The 19,372-nt window shown below is 36.9% G+C and overlaps 1 protein-coding gene across 1 annotated transcript; it reads right to left on the reverse strand.

Annotated features, from left to right (window-relative positions):
* Nucleotides 1-8,816: 8,816 nt before the first annotated feature.
* Nucleotides 8,817-13,420, reverse strand: LOC140142682 (uncharacterized). The gene is made up of 2 exons (XM_072164678.1): nucleotides 13,156-13,420; nucleotides 8,817-10,650 (listed from the first exon to the last, which is right to left on the reverse strand). The coding sequence occupies exon 2, from the start codon at nucleotides 10,646-10,648 to the stop codon at nucleotides 9,128-9,130; it is 1,521 nt and encodes a 506-aa protein (XP_072020779.1). The 5' UTR covers nucleotides 10,649-10,650; nucleotides 13,156-13,420; the 3' UTR covers nucleotides 8,817-9,127.
* Between the last annotated feature and the right edge of the window lie 5,952 nt (nucleotides 13,421-19,372).

The raw sequence follows: 19,372 nt of genomic DNA on the forward strand, positions 1-19,372 counted from the left end.
ATACATGTATGTATATTATAGGGGCAAGGACTACAACTACTGCACTGGAAATTTTATTTCAGCACAGACAACAGCTGTGGAGTTACATTCAAAAATGAGGAACACTAATATTTGGTCAATAAATCAATAACTACTTGCTTTGAGTTGCTGAATTTTCAGTACAGTAGTTGTAGTCCTTGCCATATACATATCTTACTTGTCACCAATGTGCTATAATTTTTGAAAAAAAAAAAAAAATAGGCACACAATTGGCCAGGGGTGTAGTACCCCCTTAATAGACCTTTTCATATATTTCACTATACTTTCCGCAATCCAAACTGTCTCATCCTATGGACAAATACAATTAACAGAAATAGTTGTTGTTGTTGTTGTCTTTTTTTATTGTTGTTGTTATTGTTGGGTTTTTTTTTTACTACAAAGTTAGGGAGCGATCGTTATTTACAACAGGGGGAATGGTCATTTTGAGGGGAACCGGACATTTTATGGGGGATCTTGAGGGGGGTTAAGTTTTGAATTGAGAAATTTGGAAAACTAAGGGGGATTCCGAAAATTTAGAGCGGACGCGAGGGGGGGAACGAGAATTTTTGTCGATATTTTTCCAAAACGCCCACCCCCCTGCCGCAAATAACGATCGGTCCCTTATTTCGGAAGTCCTTTAAGCCATTAGGCTCTCAGGGAGAGTGCGGTCAAATGGTTAGCGTATACTCGCCTTTGGCATTTTTGATACACCAGGTTGATGGTTCAATTCCTGTCCATTACACCACGCTCTCAGGGAGGGCGCGGCCAAATGGTTAGGGTATTCGCCTTTGGCATGTTTAGTGCACCAGGTCTCGAGTTCATTTCCCGGCCTTAACAAAAAGTCTGATTTGTCTTCAGATCCGTATGTCCTGACCCAATGGAATATGTTGCCATTTCAGTGGACAGAGACCCAATAGGAAATGTGTCTCACAGACAGATTCAAAAAAGTAGGGTGTTAACACCGGACTGTCCCAATAAGCATGTCGTGACCCACATACATTGTCAGTCCAAATAAGGCCCTTTTCACATAGATCATGGACCAAAATAGTGTAAAATATTAAATCCCAATAAGGCCTTTTTTGGAAGCTCAAAGACTTTACAAATACAAGTACATTTTCTCTAAAAATTCCGGTATCTTCCGATAATAATGATGCAACCGTCAAAATGATGCAACCGGGATATATTTTTCGTTTGCCCCCCCCCCACCCCGACCAAGAAAGCTGGCTACGCCACTGATTTGGACAGTGTGTTTCCTTACACATACACTCCTATTTCAGATTGGTCAAATTTAACACGGAATTGGTCAAATTAAACACAGAAAATAAACCCGCGGGGAAACCAAAAGTTATTGGTCAAAATGACACAGTTAAATGTGTCAAATGGAATAACATGGAAAATAACAAAAATTCTGTGTTAAACTTACCAATTTCTATGTTAAAAATGATTCGGAATAATAGTCAAATTGATATGACAATTAAAGGGGTCGTTGTTTTGGGTCATATTGATTCAATTCTGTGTCAAATATCCGTGCTTAAAAGTATAGTCACATATTTCAGGCTCATTCCGGACATGAAATGACCAAGAAAATGATCCCTATGACACAACTATTTGTGAAATATAAATGACACAGAATATTTAACACATATCAAATAAGAGTGTAGGCCTATATACGTTTTTATTCAATTTATATTCAAAATATGATTTATTCCGTTGTAATAACATGAGATGAGAGATCGATCTCATTAGACTATGCCATAGTCGAATTTTGATAAAAATATGTTATTAATCACGATAAAAGCATTCCTTGAACTCAAAATTATACTGATGTTTATTAAAATTATAGTGTTCAATAGTAAAATGGTCATAAAGAGTTTACATAATTAGATGATTAGTGACAATAAAATATTGAATGCAACATTTTTGGAATCTACCAGTTGATTGATCGCGAAAGCCCGAGCAAAAAAAATATCCAGGGAGCTAACAAACAGAGGGAGTACGATGGTGACTGAAAATATCAGATGTGAAAATCTATCAATTGCTCACAAATTAATACAAATCAGCATTTTATGCTTAAATGTAATAGCCAGAGTATGCAAAATGGGCAAGTGGACTCGGAGAAGTCTACGATCTCATCAATCGGAAAGTTTGAATGTTGAGGAACGAACTTCATACATTTCTGTCATATCATATTTCTGTCCCTGCTGTAGTTAAGTAACATAATTAATAATTTTATTATGTTTGAAACTAGCGATTTCAAATAAGAAGATATTACTCACTTGGCTACAGCTTACAATGCAATCTACGCTTCTTTATTCTATGCCCAAATCGTTGTTATACCGTACATATTATTACTAAATATTATGTACTAAATATATTGTATTGTGGGCCTGTGGCCTTGAATTACATGATAATAATGAACTGAACTGAACTGAACTGAACTTAAAATTAAAAAAATGTGTCGCAGTCAGATTCAAAAAGAGTAGGGTGTTAACATCGGACTGTCCCAATCCGTATGACTTGACCCAATGGAATATGCCGCCATTTGGAGGCTTTATGTTATACAAGGTTATTGTCAAGCAATCCAAATAAACAAAACCCTTTGTTATAATACATGTACTGGTCATATAAATTATAAGACTATGCTATCATATTCATGACCTCGACCTATCACCAGTTTGGCTCGTTTATGTGTTTAACGTTTGGTGAATCTAACAGTTCAGGAAACAATTCCACTATTAATTTAATCAAGGATAATTTATTGTGTACATTTTTCGGATTATAAATGTAAGTGCTTTGTATCGGAAGCACTATTTGGAAATCATGCAAAATAATAATGATCAACATAAAATAAGTCCCAAACCATGAAACTTTTTCAACATTTAGCCTACTCTGTAGACAGACAGCGTTAAATTTTATTTCCATACCCTATATTTTACAATTAGACAGGGTGTCTTGTCACATATTTACATACGTTTGTATGTTTTATACAAAATGTGATTCATTCCGTTGTAGAAAAAACAAAATGTACCTTTGTAAACGCTTTACACAATCATGTAGAAAAGAATATATAACCAACTCAGTGGCGGATCCAGAGGAGTCAGGGGGGCCGATTTGGGGAAAAATGAAAGATGCTGGAGCGCTTGCGCTACGCAGGGGGTGTCTGAGAAAAAGTTAGAAACTTTTGGAAAATGAAGACCCAATTGAAGCCATTTGGTGGAAAATTTTCCCAGCAAACACAAAACGTTTTCGACATCATTCGCAAAAGGTTATAAAAGGTTGTCAGAAAACGTGTAAATGTCGGGTTATATAAAGAGTACACTAATGGTGTAAAACACTTTCATAACATTAAATAACATCTGTTGGTAATTTACTGCACAGCAAACACAAATGTTTCACAGATAACATTTAAATGTCGGGTTATATAATGGGTATAAAAACGTTTTAATAACATTCCAAAAATATTTTTGAAAACTTGGTACAAATCATTCTAAGCAGAATGTTATTTTGGGGTTGAAAATATATTTTGCAAAAAATGTTTGCCCAAAATATTTACAATAACGTTTTTAAAATGTTTTCACGACCTTTATACAACCCGACATTTAAATGTTATTAAAACGTTTTGTAAAAAAAACATTTTAAGAACATTTCTGTGTTTGCTGGGTGCAAATATTTTAACATAATGTTATTTAAGTGTTGACAAAATATTTGGCCAAACATGTTTGCAAAAATAGTTTACAATGACATTTCGAAAACATTTTAAAAATATTGTTCTCGTTTTAAAACGATTTCATGACCTTTATATAACCCGACATTTTAATGTTATTAAAACGTTTTTACCCAAAACCCAAAATATAACCTATTTAAAACGTTTTAAAAACGTTTTTGTGTTTGCTGGGTTGTCACTATTATTGTGTAAAATTTTAGTTTGAAAAAGCCTAAAATTTGCGAAAAGACAGCCCAATTGAAGCCATTTGTGGACAAGTTTTGACTTTTATTGTCTGAATTATTGCTTTATAATTATGTACCCATAAAGTTGCGCACAGAGGGGGTGTCTTAGGGGGATTTTCCCCCTCAGAAGTGAGAAAATTGTGAAAATGAAGACCTCATTGAAGCCATTTGGTGGACTATTTTTGCACTATTATTGTGTAATCAAGATCAATCTCATCGACCGGAAAGTTTAAAAGTGAAAATTTCATAAACTTCCCTCCTGATATTTCTGTACTTGCTGTAGTTCAGCAACAGTTTAAACTCCAAATATTATTATGTTTGGAGCTAGCAGTTTAAATGAAGAAGATATATTACTTACTTGGAAATAAAAGAACTCTTCTTGGCTACAACTGTATGCAATCCACGCTTCTTTATTCTGATGCCCAAATCGTTAGTTATATTGGTTCCAGGTTACGGTGTTAATTAACCTTCTGATGTTGACGTTAATGAAGTAAACAATTTTACCAGTGCCTTCTTGCTGCTGCTACTAAACAGTAGTTTGGTTGAAAATACAGTAAGTACTGTTCGGTGAATAGCCGAAGTAGAATCTCTCAATAAGCCTAATGATTGTTGTAAACGCTACTGTCTATGCTCGACTCTTCGATATCGAAATATGACCAAAGGTCGGGATCAAAGGTCGAATGTTATGCAAAGAAATAAACTGTTTACGCATACAAGATTATCAGATCATGGAAATGGAAATTTAGATTGTTATTATCTTCACAACAATAACGACTCGAATTAATTGGCTATTCCAAAGTTTACTAAACTTGAACATGTGAAAGTAAAATGTGATTTCGATCAGTTTTTCAAATTGGTTATCAAGTTAGGCATATAATAATACATTTGAAAACTAAAACTAATAAATGGTGTATGTGGTCAACATACAATAATAAACTCTTGCTGGTAAAATTAAAACAAAATACTACTATATAACAACAATTCAATTCAATTTGATTAAAAATTGAATTAGCTTTTATTATGGAAACTGCCTTCTATTTGACTTCTCTCAACATTTTAAAATTTAAAAAGACCAGAAAGCAAATTGAACTCATCAATGATATCTACATTAGATAGCAAATTCAACTCATCAATGCTATCTACAGTAGATAGCAAATTAAACTCATCAATGCTATCTACAGTACATAGCAAATTGAACTCATCAAAGCTTTCTACAGCCAATAGCAAAGTGGAATCATTAAATTATGCTATCTACAGTAGATAGCAAATTGTACCTGTACAGGTACTCAGTGTGTACCCGTGCAGGCGGTCATAATAGGAATCTTGTAGTGTACTTGTCGGTCTGTGCTTGAACTTTGGCGTGGTTTTACCCTAACACCAAGGCTCTAACGATTACCCACTTGTTCAATGCCTTCTTTGGTGACAGCGCCATCATTAAAACCACGAATTACTATTTTACAAACATCAAAGTGATAAAAGCTTTACCGCTGTCTCTTTTGTATGTCGTAAATAGATAGACCTGTATCATGCAAAGTTCAAATTATTTTAATATAAGCACTGCATGTAACAAAATCAATTTATCCATCGTTTGATGTATGTTAATTATTTTTTAATCATAATTGTTGTTTTAATGACGGTAGCGATGAATTGTAATTATGAATAAGTTATGGATGAGTGATCACATTCGCTAGGATAAAATTATGATAAATATTGAATGAAAGAAAGGTTTTGTAATAAGATCATTAAAAACTCTCTCCACATGGCTGTCGTTTACAGACAACAAGTTCTAAATTTTCCATAAAAATGTCAGAATTGTGCATTTCAATGACCATTATTTGGAATCAGCATGAGACGTGCATTGGTTCAGTAGTTTTTGAGATAGCTCTTGATATTTTGATAAAATATCTTAAAACTTGGACTTTTTATGTTGAAGCTATGGCTAGCACGCAGAACAGTAAACTCGTTGTAAAGGAAGTGATTAGCTTAATTTTTGGTAATTTTCAAAATATTTTAGTTTCACAAGTAAAAAAATACTTAAAACAAAAGTAGTTTTGAAACTTTCAACAGAAACTAATGGAGGAAAATTTTCATTTACCATGCAAATATTTTATCTGTTAAAGCTCTGCGTGCTAGCCATGCGCTTTAACGGAAAAAGTGGAAGTTTTGAAATATTTTCTCAAAATATCAAGAGCTATCTTAAGAACTACTGAACCAATACTAGGCTGGTGAGTGAAATTTTTTCACTGGCTGTCATTTATGTATGTGGAGACTTGTGTTAAAAACCTTTCTCACAATACTAGGCTTGTTTTTACTCATTTTAATGCATTTTTCATGTTAATTCCAAATATGGTCATAAATATTTACATTTCTGAAATTTTTGAACTTTTGAAAAAAAAATTGAAACATGTCGTCTGCAGTCGACACCCGCGTGAAGAGAGTTAACGATCTGTTACCATCCTCAGGCAGTAGTGACTGGCTGCTTGTCTTCTTCACACCTGCATGGTTTTGGTGTTTCTAGAAGACTTTCGTAAATTTTTGGAAGATCTCGTCCCCCGTCTCTGTTTAATTTGACTTGTTGTTCCTTCTTTATGCTTTCTTCCAAAAATTTACGAAAGTCTTAATGTATAAACAACAGTTGAATTTATACATTTAGCTACTATTTGGAGAGAAAAACAGGGAATCCAGCACTTTAATTTTAATATGGGGGCAACTGTTTGAAAAAGGAGGAAACAAGTTTATTTTCTTGCATAAATAATCATAGTTATGCCACAAGTCTGGATGAGAAAATAGGCATACAATACAATTTGGTTTAGGTAAAAACGTTTTAATAACATTAAAATGTCGGGTTATATAAAGGTCATGATAACGTTTTAAAACGTTTTGTATGAAAACACACTACAGCAATATTTCTAAAATGTTTTCAAAAATGTTATTGTAAACTATTTTTGCAAACATTTTTGCCAAATATTTTGTCAACACTTAAATAACATTATGTTAAAATATTTGCCCCAGCAAACACAGAAATGTTCTTAAAATGTTTTCTTCAAAACGTTTCAATAACATTTAAATGTCGGGTTATATAAACGTCGTGAAAACATTTTAAAAACGTATTTGTAAATATTTTTTGCAAACATTTTTTGCAAAATATTTTTTCAACCCCAAAATAACATTCTGTTTAGAATGATTTGTATCAAGTTTTCAAAAATGGTTTTAGAATGTTATTAAAACGTTTTTATACCCTTTATATAACCCGACATTTGAATGTTTTCTGTAAAACACTTGTGTTTGCTGTGCCAACAAATGTTATTTAATGTTATGAAAACGTTTTATACCATTAATGTACCCTTTATATAACCCGACATTTAAACGTTTTCTGACAACCTTTTGCGAATGATGTCGGAAACGTTTTGTGTTTGCTGTGTAGTGACTGGCTGATTGTCTTCTTCACACCTGCATGGTTTTGGTGTTTCTAGAAGACTTTCGTAAATTTTTGGAAGATCTCGTCCCCCGTCTCTGTTTAATTTGACTTGTTGTTCCTTCCTTATGTTTTCTTCCAAAAATTTACGAAAGTCTTAATGTATAAACAACAGTTGAATTTAAATATTTAGCTACTATTTGGAGAAAAAACAGGGAATCCAGCACTTTTAATTTCAACATGAGGGCAACTGTTTGAAAAAGGAGGAAACAAGTTTATTTTCTTGCATAAATAATCATAGTCTTGCCACAAGTCTGGATGAGAAAATATGCATACAATACAATACAACAGAAATTATTTTGAAACAGGTCTGTATTCACTATATTTCTTATAGGCCCTAACTTTAGGTAATAGTGCGGCAGAATGGTGACACTATTGTGCACTTGACCAGAAAAGCACATGATTTGGCGCAGATGTAGCTCTTGATCATGTTGATATGCTTACCAAAATATTTGGAGTAAGGGCAAACGACGTCAAACTACTCCTCAGGTCATAAGGATTCGGAAAAGGTATAGAATTCAAAGGTCATATATTTTGAGAGACGGGGAAATCCCCCTGAGAAGAGCTTGTAAAGACATTTTGGGATTTCCCCAAGTCACTGTAAACAAAGGGCGGGAAACAAAGTCAGGATTTGTTACGGATTGGGGATTCCCCTGAGATTGCAAAGTGGATATGACATCATATTGGAATTCCCCAAAGGAAATGATGTAATTTGAAAGCTTAATGTTTATAATTATTCTTGGGAATTCCCATATATATATTCCTTTATGTTTGGTCAATAAACAAAATAATGTATACATAACTCTTCACAGTGTTATTGTGTTGTTGTGGGCCAGCTAATGTGCTAACAGTTCATATGCCTTATATCATAAATATTGTAGTCAATATACTACTATTCAGTTATATCGGAGAAGATCTAGAATACGTCAAAGTGCGTACCTCTTCCAGGAAAGGACTATATATATATATATATGCTTCTGTCTACTTACTGAAGTCTGATTTATAAAACAACATTTCTGTCAATGTAAGTGGAAACAGGGGGACAACTGTAATGCAGGCCTGTTTTCCATTAGAAATTGTGTGAAAGGTGAAAATAGCACCATTTTTGGAGATGGTCAACTGTGAGAGGACTTTATGCAGAGGGTGGACTTCGCTGAACGGTGATCTTCGCAGGACAAGTGAACATGGAGAATCAGGATATACATCAAGAACATTGAGAACTTTACAAGACTTTTACAATCAACAACAACAAGAAGGCTGCTGGATAAGTAACTTTGCTAAAGAGTGTACTAGTATATGTATGATTTATTTTATGTGTTTATGCTGACTCACACAATTATTGTTAAAACATACTTTTCGTTTGATTAAAAGACTCAGATATTGTTAACTTAATTAATCAGTGTGTTTTATTTTGCATTCGGAAGCGAATTTGGGAAAAGGGTGTTTTTGGCCTTGAGGTATTATTAACGACTCCTAACAATGACAGTGTGAAGCCTTTATTACAATACTAACATTTTAAGGCTTCTCTTTGGTATGAATTCGTTCACGTGCTTTCAAGTTACCTGACACTGAGCACCGAAAATGCTCATGATTTACAATGTTTATCTAAATATGTTTTTTATGCAATGAAAATTAGAGATTCGATTTAATTAGATTATGTTATTGATGTTTTGTTTGTATTATGTACTAAATATATTGTATTGTGGGCCTGTGGCCTTGAATTACATGATAATAATGAACTGAACTGAACTGAACTGAACTGACACTGTGAAGATTTTTATAACTACCTGACTGTGCAAAGCCATACATATGTAAAGTGTCTCTTTTGTTTCGTTCATGTCTTTTCAAGTTACTTGACTGTGCGAAGCCTTTATTACAGTATTGGCATATGTAAGACTTCTCTTTGGTATGGATTAGTTCATGCGCTTTCAAGCGACCTAAGTGTTTGTAAACTTTGTTGCAATACTGACATTTGTAAGGCGTCTTTTTGATATGGATTCGTTCATGTCTTTTCATGTTATTGAACTGTATGAAGCCTTTGTTACAGTATTGACATATGTAAGGCTTCTCTTTCGTATGAATTCGTTCATGTTTTTTCAAGTTACATGACATTGTGAAGCCTTTGCTGCAGTATTGGCATATGTAAGGCTTCTCTTCATGCTCTTTTGTCATGTTGGTGTGGGTTGCTTCATGCGTTTTCAAGTTACCAGACGTTCTAAAGCCTTTATCACAGTATTGACAAATGTAAGGCTTCTCTTTGGTATGTATTAGTTCGTGTGTTTTCAAGTGACTAGACGTTCTGAAGCCTTTATTACAGTACTGACATGTGAAAGGCTTCTCATTGGTATGGATTGCTTCATGTCTTTTCAAGCTACCAGACGTTGTGAATCCTTTATTACAATACTGACATTTGTAAGGCTTCTCTTTGGTATGGGTTCGTTCATGTGTTTTCAAGTGACTAGAATGTGTGAATCCTTGATTACAGTATTGACATATGTAAGTTTTCTCTTTCGTATGAATTCGTTCATGTATTTTCAATTCACGAGACTGTGTGAAGCCTTTATTGCAGTATTGGCATATGTAAGGCGTCACTTTGGTATGGAGTAGTTCGTGTCTTTTCTGGTGACTTGACTGTGCGAAGCCTCTGTTGCAGTATTGGCATATGAAAGGCTTCTCTTTGGTATGAGTTCGCTCATGTGTTTTCAAGTGACCAGACTGTGTGAAGCCTTTGTCGCAGTATTGACATATGTAAGTCTTCTCTTTGGTATGGATTCGTTCATGTGTTTTCAAGTTACCAGACGATGTGAAGCCTTTGTTGCAGTATTGGCATATGTAAGGCTTCTCTTTGGTATTATTCTGTTCTTGTACCTGACTCCTGATTGAAAACGTTGTCTCATAATGCTGACCTTGGTAAGATGTCAATTGCGAATCGTTCTCATTCATTTGCTTGCTTGATGTCCATTGGTCAAGAGATGGTGACGTCAGAAAACCATGTCTTCTACTATCTTGGCTATTATTGGAGGTGTTTTTCTTTCTTCTTGATATCGGTATCATCTTCTTCTTATAGTCATACCAGTATACACGAATCCGCAGCTCATGATGACGTAGATGACGCAGATATCGATGTGTATTATTAAAAAACCTTCTGCAATATTTACACTCATGCGGTATCAGATACCCCCATACTCGTGGCCTTCTCGGAAACATTCCTGAAACGAATAATAAACATCAATCCATCTATAATTGAGACAAACATTGGCTAATCTTTATTGGGTTACTTTGATTAATTCAACTTAGGGGTACTACACCTTGGCCAATTTTGTGCCTATTTTTGCATTTTTCTCAAAATTATAGCGCATTGGCGACAAGTAAGATACATGTATGTATATTATAGGGGCAAGGACTACAACTACTGCACTGGAAATTTTATTTCAGCACAGACAACAGTTGTGGAGTTACATTCAAAAATGAGGGAACACTAATATTTGGTCAATAAATCAATAACTACTTGCTTTGAGTTGCTGAATTTTCAGTACAGTAGTTGTAGTCCTTGCCATATACATATCTTACTTGTCACCAATGTGCTATAATGTTTGAGAAAAATGCAAAAATAGGCACACAATTGGCCAGGGGTGTAGTACCCCCTTAATAGACCTTTTCATATATTTCACTATACTTTCCGCAATCCAAACTGTCTCATCCTATGGACAAATACAATTAATAGAAATAGTTGTTGTTGTTGTTGTCTTTTTTTTTATTGTTGTTGTTATTGTTGGGGTTTTTTTTTACTACAAAGTTATGGAGCGATCGTTATTTACAACAGGGGGGGGGTCATTTTGAGGGGAACCGGACATTTTATGGGGGATCTTGAGGGGGGGAACGCGAAATATTTTGTTGAACCAGGAGGGGGGATTGTTAAGTTTTGAATTGAGAAATTTGGGAAACTAAGGGGGATTCCGAAAATTTAGAGCGGACGCGAGGGGGGAACGAGAATTTTTTGTCGATATTTTTCCAAAACGCCCACCCCCCTGCCGCAAATAACGATCGGTACCTTATTTCGGAAGTCCTTTAAGCCATTAGGCTCTCAGGGAGAGTGCGGTCTAATGGTTAGCGTATACTCGCCTTTGGCATTTTGATACACCAGGTTGATGGTTCAATTCCTGTCCATTACACCACGCTCTCAGGAGGGCGCGGCCAAATGGTTAGGGTATTCGCCTTTGGTATGCTTAGTGCACCAGGTCTCGAGTGCATTTCCTGGCATTAAAAAAAAGTCTGATTTGTCTTCAGATCCGTATGTCCTGACCCAATGGAATATGTTGCCATTTCAGTGGACAGAGACCCAATAGGAAATGTGTCTCACAGACCGATTCAAAAAAGTAGGGTGTTAACACCGGACTGTCCCAATAAGCATGTCGTGACCCACATACATTGTCAGTCCAAATAAGGCCCTTTTCACCTAGATCATGGACCAAAATAGTGTAAAATATTAAATCCCAATAAGGCCTTTTTTGGAAGCTCAAAGACTTTACAAATACAAGTACATTTTCTCTAAAAATTCCGGTATCTTCCGATAATAATGATGCAACCGTCAAAATGATGCAACCGGGATATATTTTTCGTTTGCCCCCCCCCACCCGACCAAGAAAGCTGGCTACGCCACTGATTTGGACAGTGTGTTTCCTTACACATACACTCCTATTTCAGATTGGTCAAATTTAACACGGAATTGGTCAAATTTAACACAGACAATAAACCCGCAGGGGAAACCACAAGTTATTGGTCAAAATGACACAGTTAAATGTGTCAAATGGAATAACATGGAAAATTGTTTTAAAAAATAACAAAAATTCTGTGTTAAACTTATCAATTTCTATGTTAAAAATGATTCGGAATAATAGTCAAATTGATATGACAATTAAAGGGGTCGTTGTTTTGGGTCATAATGATTCAATTCTGTGTCAAATATCCGTGCTTAAAAGTATAGTCACATATTTCAGGCTCATTCCGGACATGAAATGACCAAGAAAATGATCCCTATGACACAACTATTAATTTTGTGAAATATAAATGACACAGAATATTTAACACATTTCAAATAAGAATGTAGGCGTTTTTATTCAATTTATATTCAAAATATGATTTATTCCGTGAATAACATGAGATGAGAGATCGATCTCATTAGACTATGCCATAGTCGAATTTTGATAAAAATATGTTATTAATCACGATAAAAGCATTCCCTTGAACTCAACATTATACTGATGTTTATTAAAATTATAGTGTTCAATAGTAAAATGGTCATAAAGAGTTTACATAATTAGATGATTAGTGACAATAAAATATTGAATGCAACATTTTTGGAATCTACCAGTTGATTGATCGCGAAAGCCCGAGCAAAAAAAAAATATCCGGGAGCTAACAAACAGAGGGAGTACGATGGTGACTGAAAATATCAGATGTGAAAATCTATCAATTGCTCACAAATTAATACAAATCAGCATTTTATGCTTAAATGTAATAGCCAGAGTATGCAAAATGGGCAAGTGGACTCGGAGAAGTCTACGATCTCATCAATCGGAAAGTTTGAATGTTGAGGAACGAACTTCATACATTTCTGTCATATCATATTTCTGTCCCTGCTGTAGTTAAGTAACATAATTAATAATTTTATTATGTTTGAAACTAGCGATTTCAAATAAGAAGATATTACTCACTTGGCTACAGCTTACAATGCAATCTACGCTTCTTTATTCTATGCCCAAATCGTTGTTATACCGTACATATTGGTTTCAGGTTACGGGGTAAATTTCACCTCAGTTCTGTATGACGGAAATGAAGTAAAGAATTATACCAGTGCACTCTTACTGCTGCTGCTAAAAATATTTGGTTGAAAAGACAGTACTGTTCGGTGAATAGTCGATAATACTCTATAATACTATACTGTATTATAGTACTAATGATTGTTGTTGCCTGGCTGCTTCCTACTGCTTCCTTATCTTCTTTCTTATCTTCTTCAGGTTATGACCAAAGGTCGGGATCAAAGGTCGAATGTTATGCAAATAAATTAACCATTCACGCATACAACATTACCATTGAATCAGTTACGTATTTATTTGTTTTAATTGTTAATGCTACGATATGGGGCTCAACGTAAGTTAATGAGATGAGAATGATGACCTCAGAAATTGGAAAATTTCCCAGCAAACACAAAAAAGTTATATTTTGGGTTTTGCTTTATGTAAAAACGTTTTAATAATATTAAATGTCGGGTTATATAAATGTCATGAAAACGTGTTAAAACGTTTCGTATGAAAACACACTGCAACAATATTTCTAAAATATTTTCAAAATGTAAAGTATTTTTGCAAACATTTTTAAGGGCATAATTGACCTAATCCAGGGTCAAAGTCCCGTAGAATATTGATGATGAAAATAATTCACCTATTTAAATAAGTATCTTCTACTAATACATATCTAGATTCAAGGGAACCCGTGTTGTACATGTACAATGTAAATGTTGGAGATGCTGTAGAGGGCGGCTATATTAATTTTCAAAATGGCCGCCAGGATTGTGCTTTTTTACTTTGATAATTGAAATTGAGGGAATACATTTTGCATAATTATGTTAATAATTTTAACAATAAAAAGAAAGTAATCTTGTGAATAATTGTGACGTTTAGAAATAAAATTAAAAGAAATCAATTTTATGTTCGTACCAGTTATTTTCTTAGATATCATAAAGGATCAAAAAATAAATTATGAATGGAACTTTTGAAACAAAATAAAAAACTGGTTTAGCCGTTATTGATAATGTGCGTAGTTTTAATTAAGTAATACGAAACCGACAAAACGAACACTCTTGCAAAAGTCCCAAACGAACACGTGTTAGATTTTAACTCTCTCCAAGCGGGTGTCGACTGCAGACGACAAGTTTCAAATTTTATTTGAATTTTTCAAAAATTTCAGAATTGTAAATTTTCATGCCCATATTTGAAATCAGCATGAAAAATGCATTAAAATGAGTACAAGCAAGCCTAGTATTGGTTCAATGGTTCTTAAAATAGCTTATGACTAGCACGCAAAGCAATTCATTTAATATTTTAACTCCTAAAAACTTATTTCCAGCTTTAAATTATCCTAGAAATTCGGATTTTTTCCCCAGTCCCGAGTGACTTTTATTCCTGGTATAGCTGCATGAATAAGTACGTAGCAATGAATGCTACCACTTTTGTTTTACAGTGGTACGTTTTTACCACCTCAATAACCTCATCCCAATGGCATACTCCAATAACCTCAATTAAATAATCATAGTGTAAAATTTGACCTCAAGTTGCAGAGTACGAGTTTTTGTACCCAAATTGTCAAAGGTCATTCTAGGGTTAGGGTTAGGGTAAGGATTAGGGTTAGGGTTAGGGTTAAGGTTAGTGTTAAGGTTAGGGTTAGGTTTAGGGTTAGGTTAGGGTTAGGGTTAGGGTTAGGGTTAGGGTTAGGGTTAGGGTTAGGGTTAGGGTTAGGGTTAGGGTTAGGGGGTTAGGGTTAGGGTTAGGGTGAGGGTTAGGGTTAGGGTTAGGGTTAGGGTTAGGGTTAGGGTTAGGGTTAGGGTTAGGGTTAGGGTTAGGATTAGGGTTAGGGTTAGGGTATTAGGGTAAGGGTTAGGGTTAGGGTTAGAGTTAAGGTTAGGGTTAGGGTTAGGGTTAGGGTTAGGGTTAGGGTAAGGATTAGGGTAAGGGTTAGGGTTAGGGTTAGGGTTAGGGTTAGGGTTAGGGTTAGGGTTAGGGTTAGGGTTAGGGGTTAGGGTTAGGATAAGGGTAAGGGTTAGGGTTAGAGTTAAGGTTAGGGTTAGGGTTAGGGTAAGGATTAGGGTTAGGGTTAGGCTTAAGGTTAGTGTTAGTGTTAGTGTTAGGGTTTGGGTTAGGGTTAGGGTTAGGGTTAGGGTTAGGGTTAGGGTTAGGGTAAGGGTTAGGGTTAGGGTTAGGGTTAGGGTTAGGGTTAGGGTTAGGGTTAGGGTTAGGGTGAGGGTTAGGGTGAGTTAGGGTTAGGGTTAGGGTTAAGGTTAGTGTTAAGGTTAGGGTTAGGGTTAGGGTTAGGGTTAGGGTTAGGGTAGGGTTAGGGTAAGGGTTAGGGTTAGGATTAGGGTTTAGGGTTAGGGTTAGGGTAAGGGTTAGGGTAATGATAAGGGTTAGGGTTAAGATTAGGGTAAGGGTTAGGGTTAGGGTTAGGGTTAGGGTTAGGGTTAGGGTTAGGGTTAGGGTTAGGGTAGGGTAAGGGTTAGGGTTAGGGTTAGGGTTAGGGTTAGGGTTAGGGTTAGGATAAGGGTTAGGGTTAGGGTTAGGGTTAGGGTTAGGGTTAGGGTTAGGGTTAGGGTTAGGGTTAGGGTTAGGGTAAGGATTAGGGTTAGGGTTAGGGGTTGGGGTTAGGGTTAGGGTTAGGGTTAGGGTTAGGGGTAAGGGTAGGGTAAGGGTAAGGGTTAGGGTTAGGGTTAGGGTTAAGGTTAGGGTTAGGGTTAGGATAAGGGTAAGGGTTAGGGTTAGGGTTAGAGTCAAGGTTAGGGTTAGGGTTAGGGTAAGGATTAGGGTTAGGGTTAGGGTTAGGTTAGTGTTAGTGTTAGGGTTAGGGTTAGGGTTAAGGTTAGGGTTAGGGTTAGGGTTAGGGTTAGGGTTAGGGTTAGGGTAAGGGTTAGGGTTAGGGTTAGGGTTAGGGTTAGGGTGAGGGTTAGGGTTAGGGTTAGGGTTAGGGTTAGGGTTAGGGTTAGGGTTAGGGTTAGGGTTAGGGTTAGGGTTAGGGTTAGGGTTAGGGTTAGGGTTAGGGTAATGATTAGGGTTAGGGTTAGGGTTAAGGTTAGTGTTAAGGTTAGGGTTAGGTTTAGGGTTAGGGTTAGGATTAGGGTAAGGGTTAGGGTTAGGGTTAGGGTTAGGGTAAGGGTTAGGGTAAGGGTTAGGGTAAGGGTTAGGGTAAGGGTTAGGGTTAGGATTAGGGTAAGGGTTAGGGTTAGGGTAAGGGTTAGGGTAATGATAAGGGTTAGGGTTAGGATTAGGGTAAGGGTTAGGGTTAGGGTTAGGGTTAGGGTAAGGGTAAGGGTGGGGTAGGGTTAGGGTAAGGGTTAGGGTAAGGGTTAGGGTAAGGATTAGGATAAGGATTAGGGTAAGGGTAAGGGTAAGGATTAGGGTTAGGGTTAGGGTTAGGGTTAGGGTTAGGGTAAGGATTAGGGTTAGGGTTAGGCTTAAGGTTAGTGTTAGTGTTAGGGTTTGGGTTAGGGTTAGGGTTAGGGTTAGGGGGTTAGGGTTAGGGTTAGGGTTAGGGTTAGGGTTAGGGTTAGGGGTGAGGGTTAGGGTTAGGGTTAGGGTTAGGGTTAGGGTTAGGGTTAGGGTTAGGGTTAGGTGAGGGTTAGGGTTAGGGTTAGGGGTTAGGGTTAGGGTTAGGGTTAGGGTTAGGGTTAGGGTTAGGGTTAGGGTTAGGGTTAGGGTTAGGGGGTTAGGGTTAGGGTTAGCGTTAGAGTTAAGGTTAGGGTTAGGGTTAGGGTAAGGATTAGGGTTAGGGTTAGGGTTAGGGTTAGTGTTAGTGTTAGGGTTAGGGTTAGGGTTAGGGTTAGGGTTAAGGTTAGGGTTAGGGTTAGGGTTAGGGTTAGGGTTAGGGTTAGGGTTAGGGTTAGGGTTAGGGTTATGGTTAGGGTTAGGGTTAGGGTTAGGGTTAGGGTTAGGGTAAGGGTTAGGGTTAGGGTTAGGGTTAGGGTTAGGGTAAGGGTTAGGGTAAGGGTTAGGGTAAGGGTTAGGGTTAGGGTTAGGGTTAGGGTTAGGGTAAGGGTTAGGGTAAGGGTTAGGGTAAGGGTTAGGGTTAGGATTAGGGTAAGGGTTAGGATTAGGGTAAGGGTTAGGGTAATGATAAGGGTTAGGGTTAGGATTAGGGTAAGGGTTAGAATTAGGGTTAGGGTTAGGGTTAGGGTTAGGGTTAGGGTTAGGGTAAGGGTTAGGGTAAGGGTTAGGGTAAGGGTTAGGGTAAGGATTAGGGTAAGGATTAGGGTAAGTGTTAGGGTTAGGGTAAGGGTAAGGGTTAGGGTAAGGGTTAGGGTTAGGGTAAGGATTAGGGTTAGGGTTAGGGTTAGGGTAAGGGTTAGGGTTAGGGTAAGGGTTAGGGTTAGGGTTAGGGTAAGGATTAGGGTAAGGATTAGGGTTAGGGTTAGGGTAAGGGTTAGGGTAAGGGTTAGGGTAAGGGTTAGGGTAAGGATTAGGGTTAACCCTGACGGGTTTTCGGACTGACGGGGGTTCGGATTGACGGTGTATCGGACTGACGGGGTGTTAGGGTTGGGGTGTTAGGGTTAGGGTTAGGGTTAGGGTTGGTTAGGGTAATGGTTAGGGTTAGGGTTAGGGTTAGGGTAAGGGTTAGGGTAAGGATTAGGGTTAACCCTGACGGATTTTCGGATTGACGGGGGTTCGGATTGACGGTGTATCGGACTGACGGGGTGTTAGGGTTAGGGTTAGGGTAAGGGTTAGGGTAAGGGTTAGGGTAAGGATTGGGGTTAACCCTGACGGGTTTTCGGACTGACGGGGGTTCGGATTGACGGTGTATCGGACTGACGGGTGTTTCCTTGCAATAGTCCCAAATTGGCATTTTTAGGTGAATGGGTCATATTTTTGGAGGTTAAGAATGGGTTAAATTTGTTCAATTTGCTACTATAAATATGGGTCAATTTTTAACCCACCCACTGTCGGCCAGCGGCGTAGCTAGGGGCAAAGGGGACAGCTGCCTCCTGTAAAATGTCTTGCCCCTGTCCCCTCTGTAGGATGGTGGTCGCCCTGATATATGTTAGATTCTGAGGCCATTTTTTGTACATTTTAGCCCATTTTTGACCATTTTCGACAATGTTTGCCTCCTTAAAATTTGTCTTGCCCCTTTGCCCACCCTCTGAAAAAGTGGTGGCAACGCCACTGCTGTCAGCACACCTGTACCACGTTTGGATCAACTACCCCATCCCACCCACATTATGAAAAGAGTGATCAAGTAGTTCACTTCTAAATTAGTAACATTTCACTCGTTTTACATCTTTAGATACTATATTATATATTCTTATTCAATGGGTGCGTCTTGTAAAGAATTCACGTAATTTGATTGGTTTTCTGGTGTATAATATCTCACAATAGTTGATAGTGATATTAGTCAGGGCTCGCGCCGCCACGCAACGGCGGCACGCTTGTTGCTCCTCAATGATCACGCGAAAAATCCGGATAAAAGAACTTTACCGACAGTGTAACCTCCAAAACGCATAAAAAATGCAAAGAGCCCAATACGTAACAAAACATTAGACCCATTTGATTTTTTTCTTTCTTCGATAAATATTAACTGGAGGTCAGCTCATGTCCATATATGCGAAAAAAATCCGGATAAAAGAGCTTTACTGACAGTGTAACCTCCAAAACACATACAAAATGTATAGAGCCCAATACGTAACAAAAAATTAGACCCACTCGAATTTTTTTCTTTCTCCGATAAATATTAACCGGAGGTCAAGTCATGTCCATATAGGCGTAAAAATCCGGATTAAAGAGCTTTTCCGACAGTGTAACCTCCAAAACGCATAAAAAATGTAAAGAGCCCAATACGTAACAAAAAATTAGACCCACTCGAATTTTTTTTTCTTTCTTCGATAAATTTTAACTGGAGGTCAGCTCATGTCCATATATGCGAAAAAATCCGGATAAAAGAGCTTTACCGACAGTGTAACCTCCAAAACACATAAAAAATGTATAGAGCCCAATACGTAACAAAAAAAATCCAGCCGAAAAACACTGACAAATATTTTGTTCTAAAAAATACTCAAAATGACTCTAGAAAGAGTCACAAATGACTCAAAATGAGTTACTGGGTCAATATAAAGTAATTCTATAACAAAAACACGCACTAATAACCATAATTTGCTTTTAAAATAACCAGAGCCCA

This window comes from Amphiura filiformis, chromosome 20 (assembly GCF_039555335.1).
Source record: "Amphiura filiformis chromosome 20, Afil_fr2py, whole genome shotgun sequence".
Taxonomy (NCBI): Eukaryota; Metazoa; Echinodermata; class Ophiuroidea; order Amphilepidida; family Amphiuridae; genus Amphiura; species Amphiura filiformis.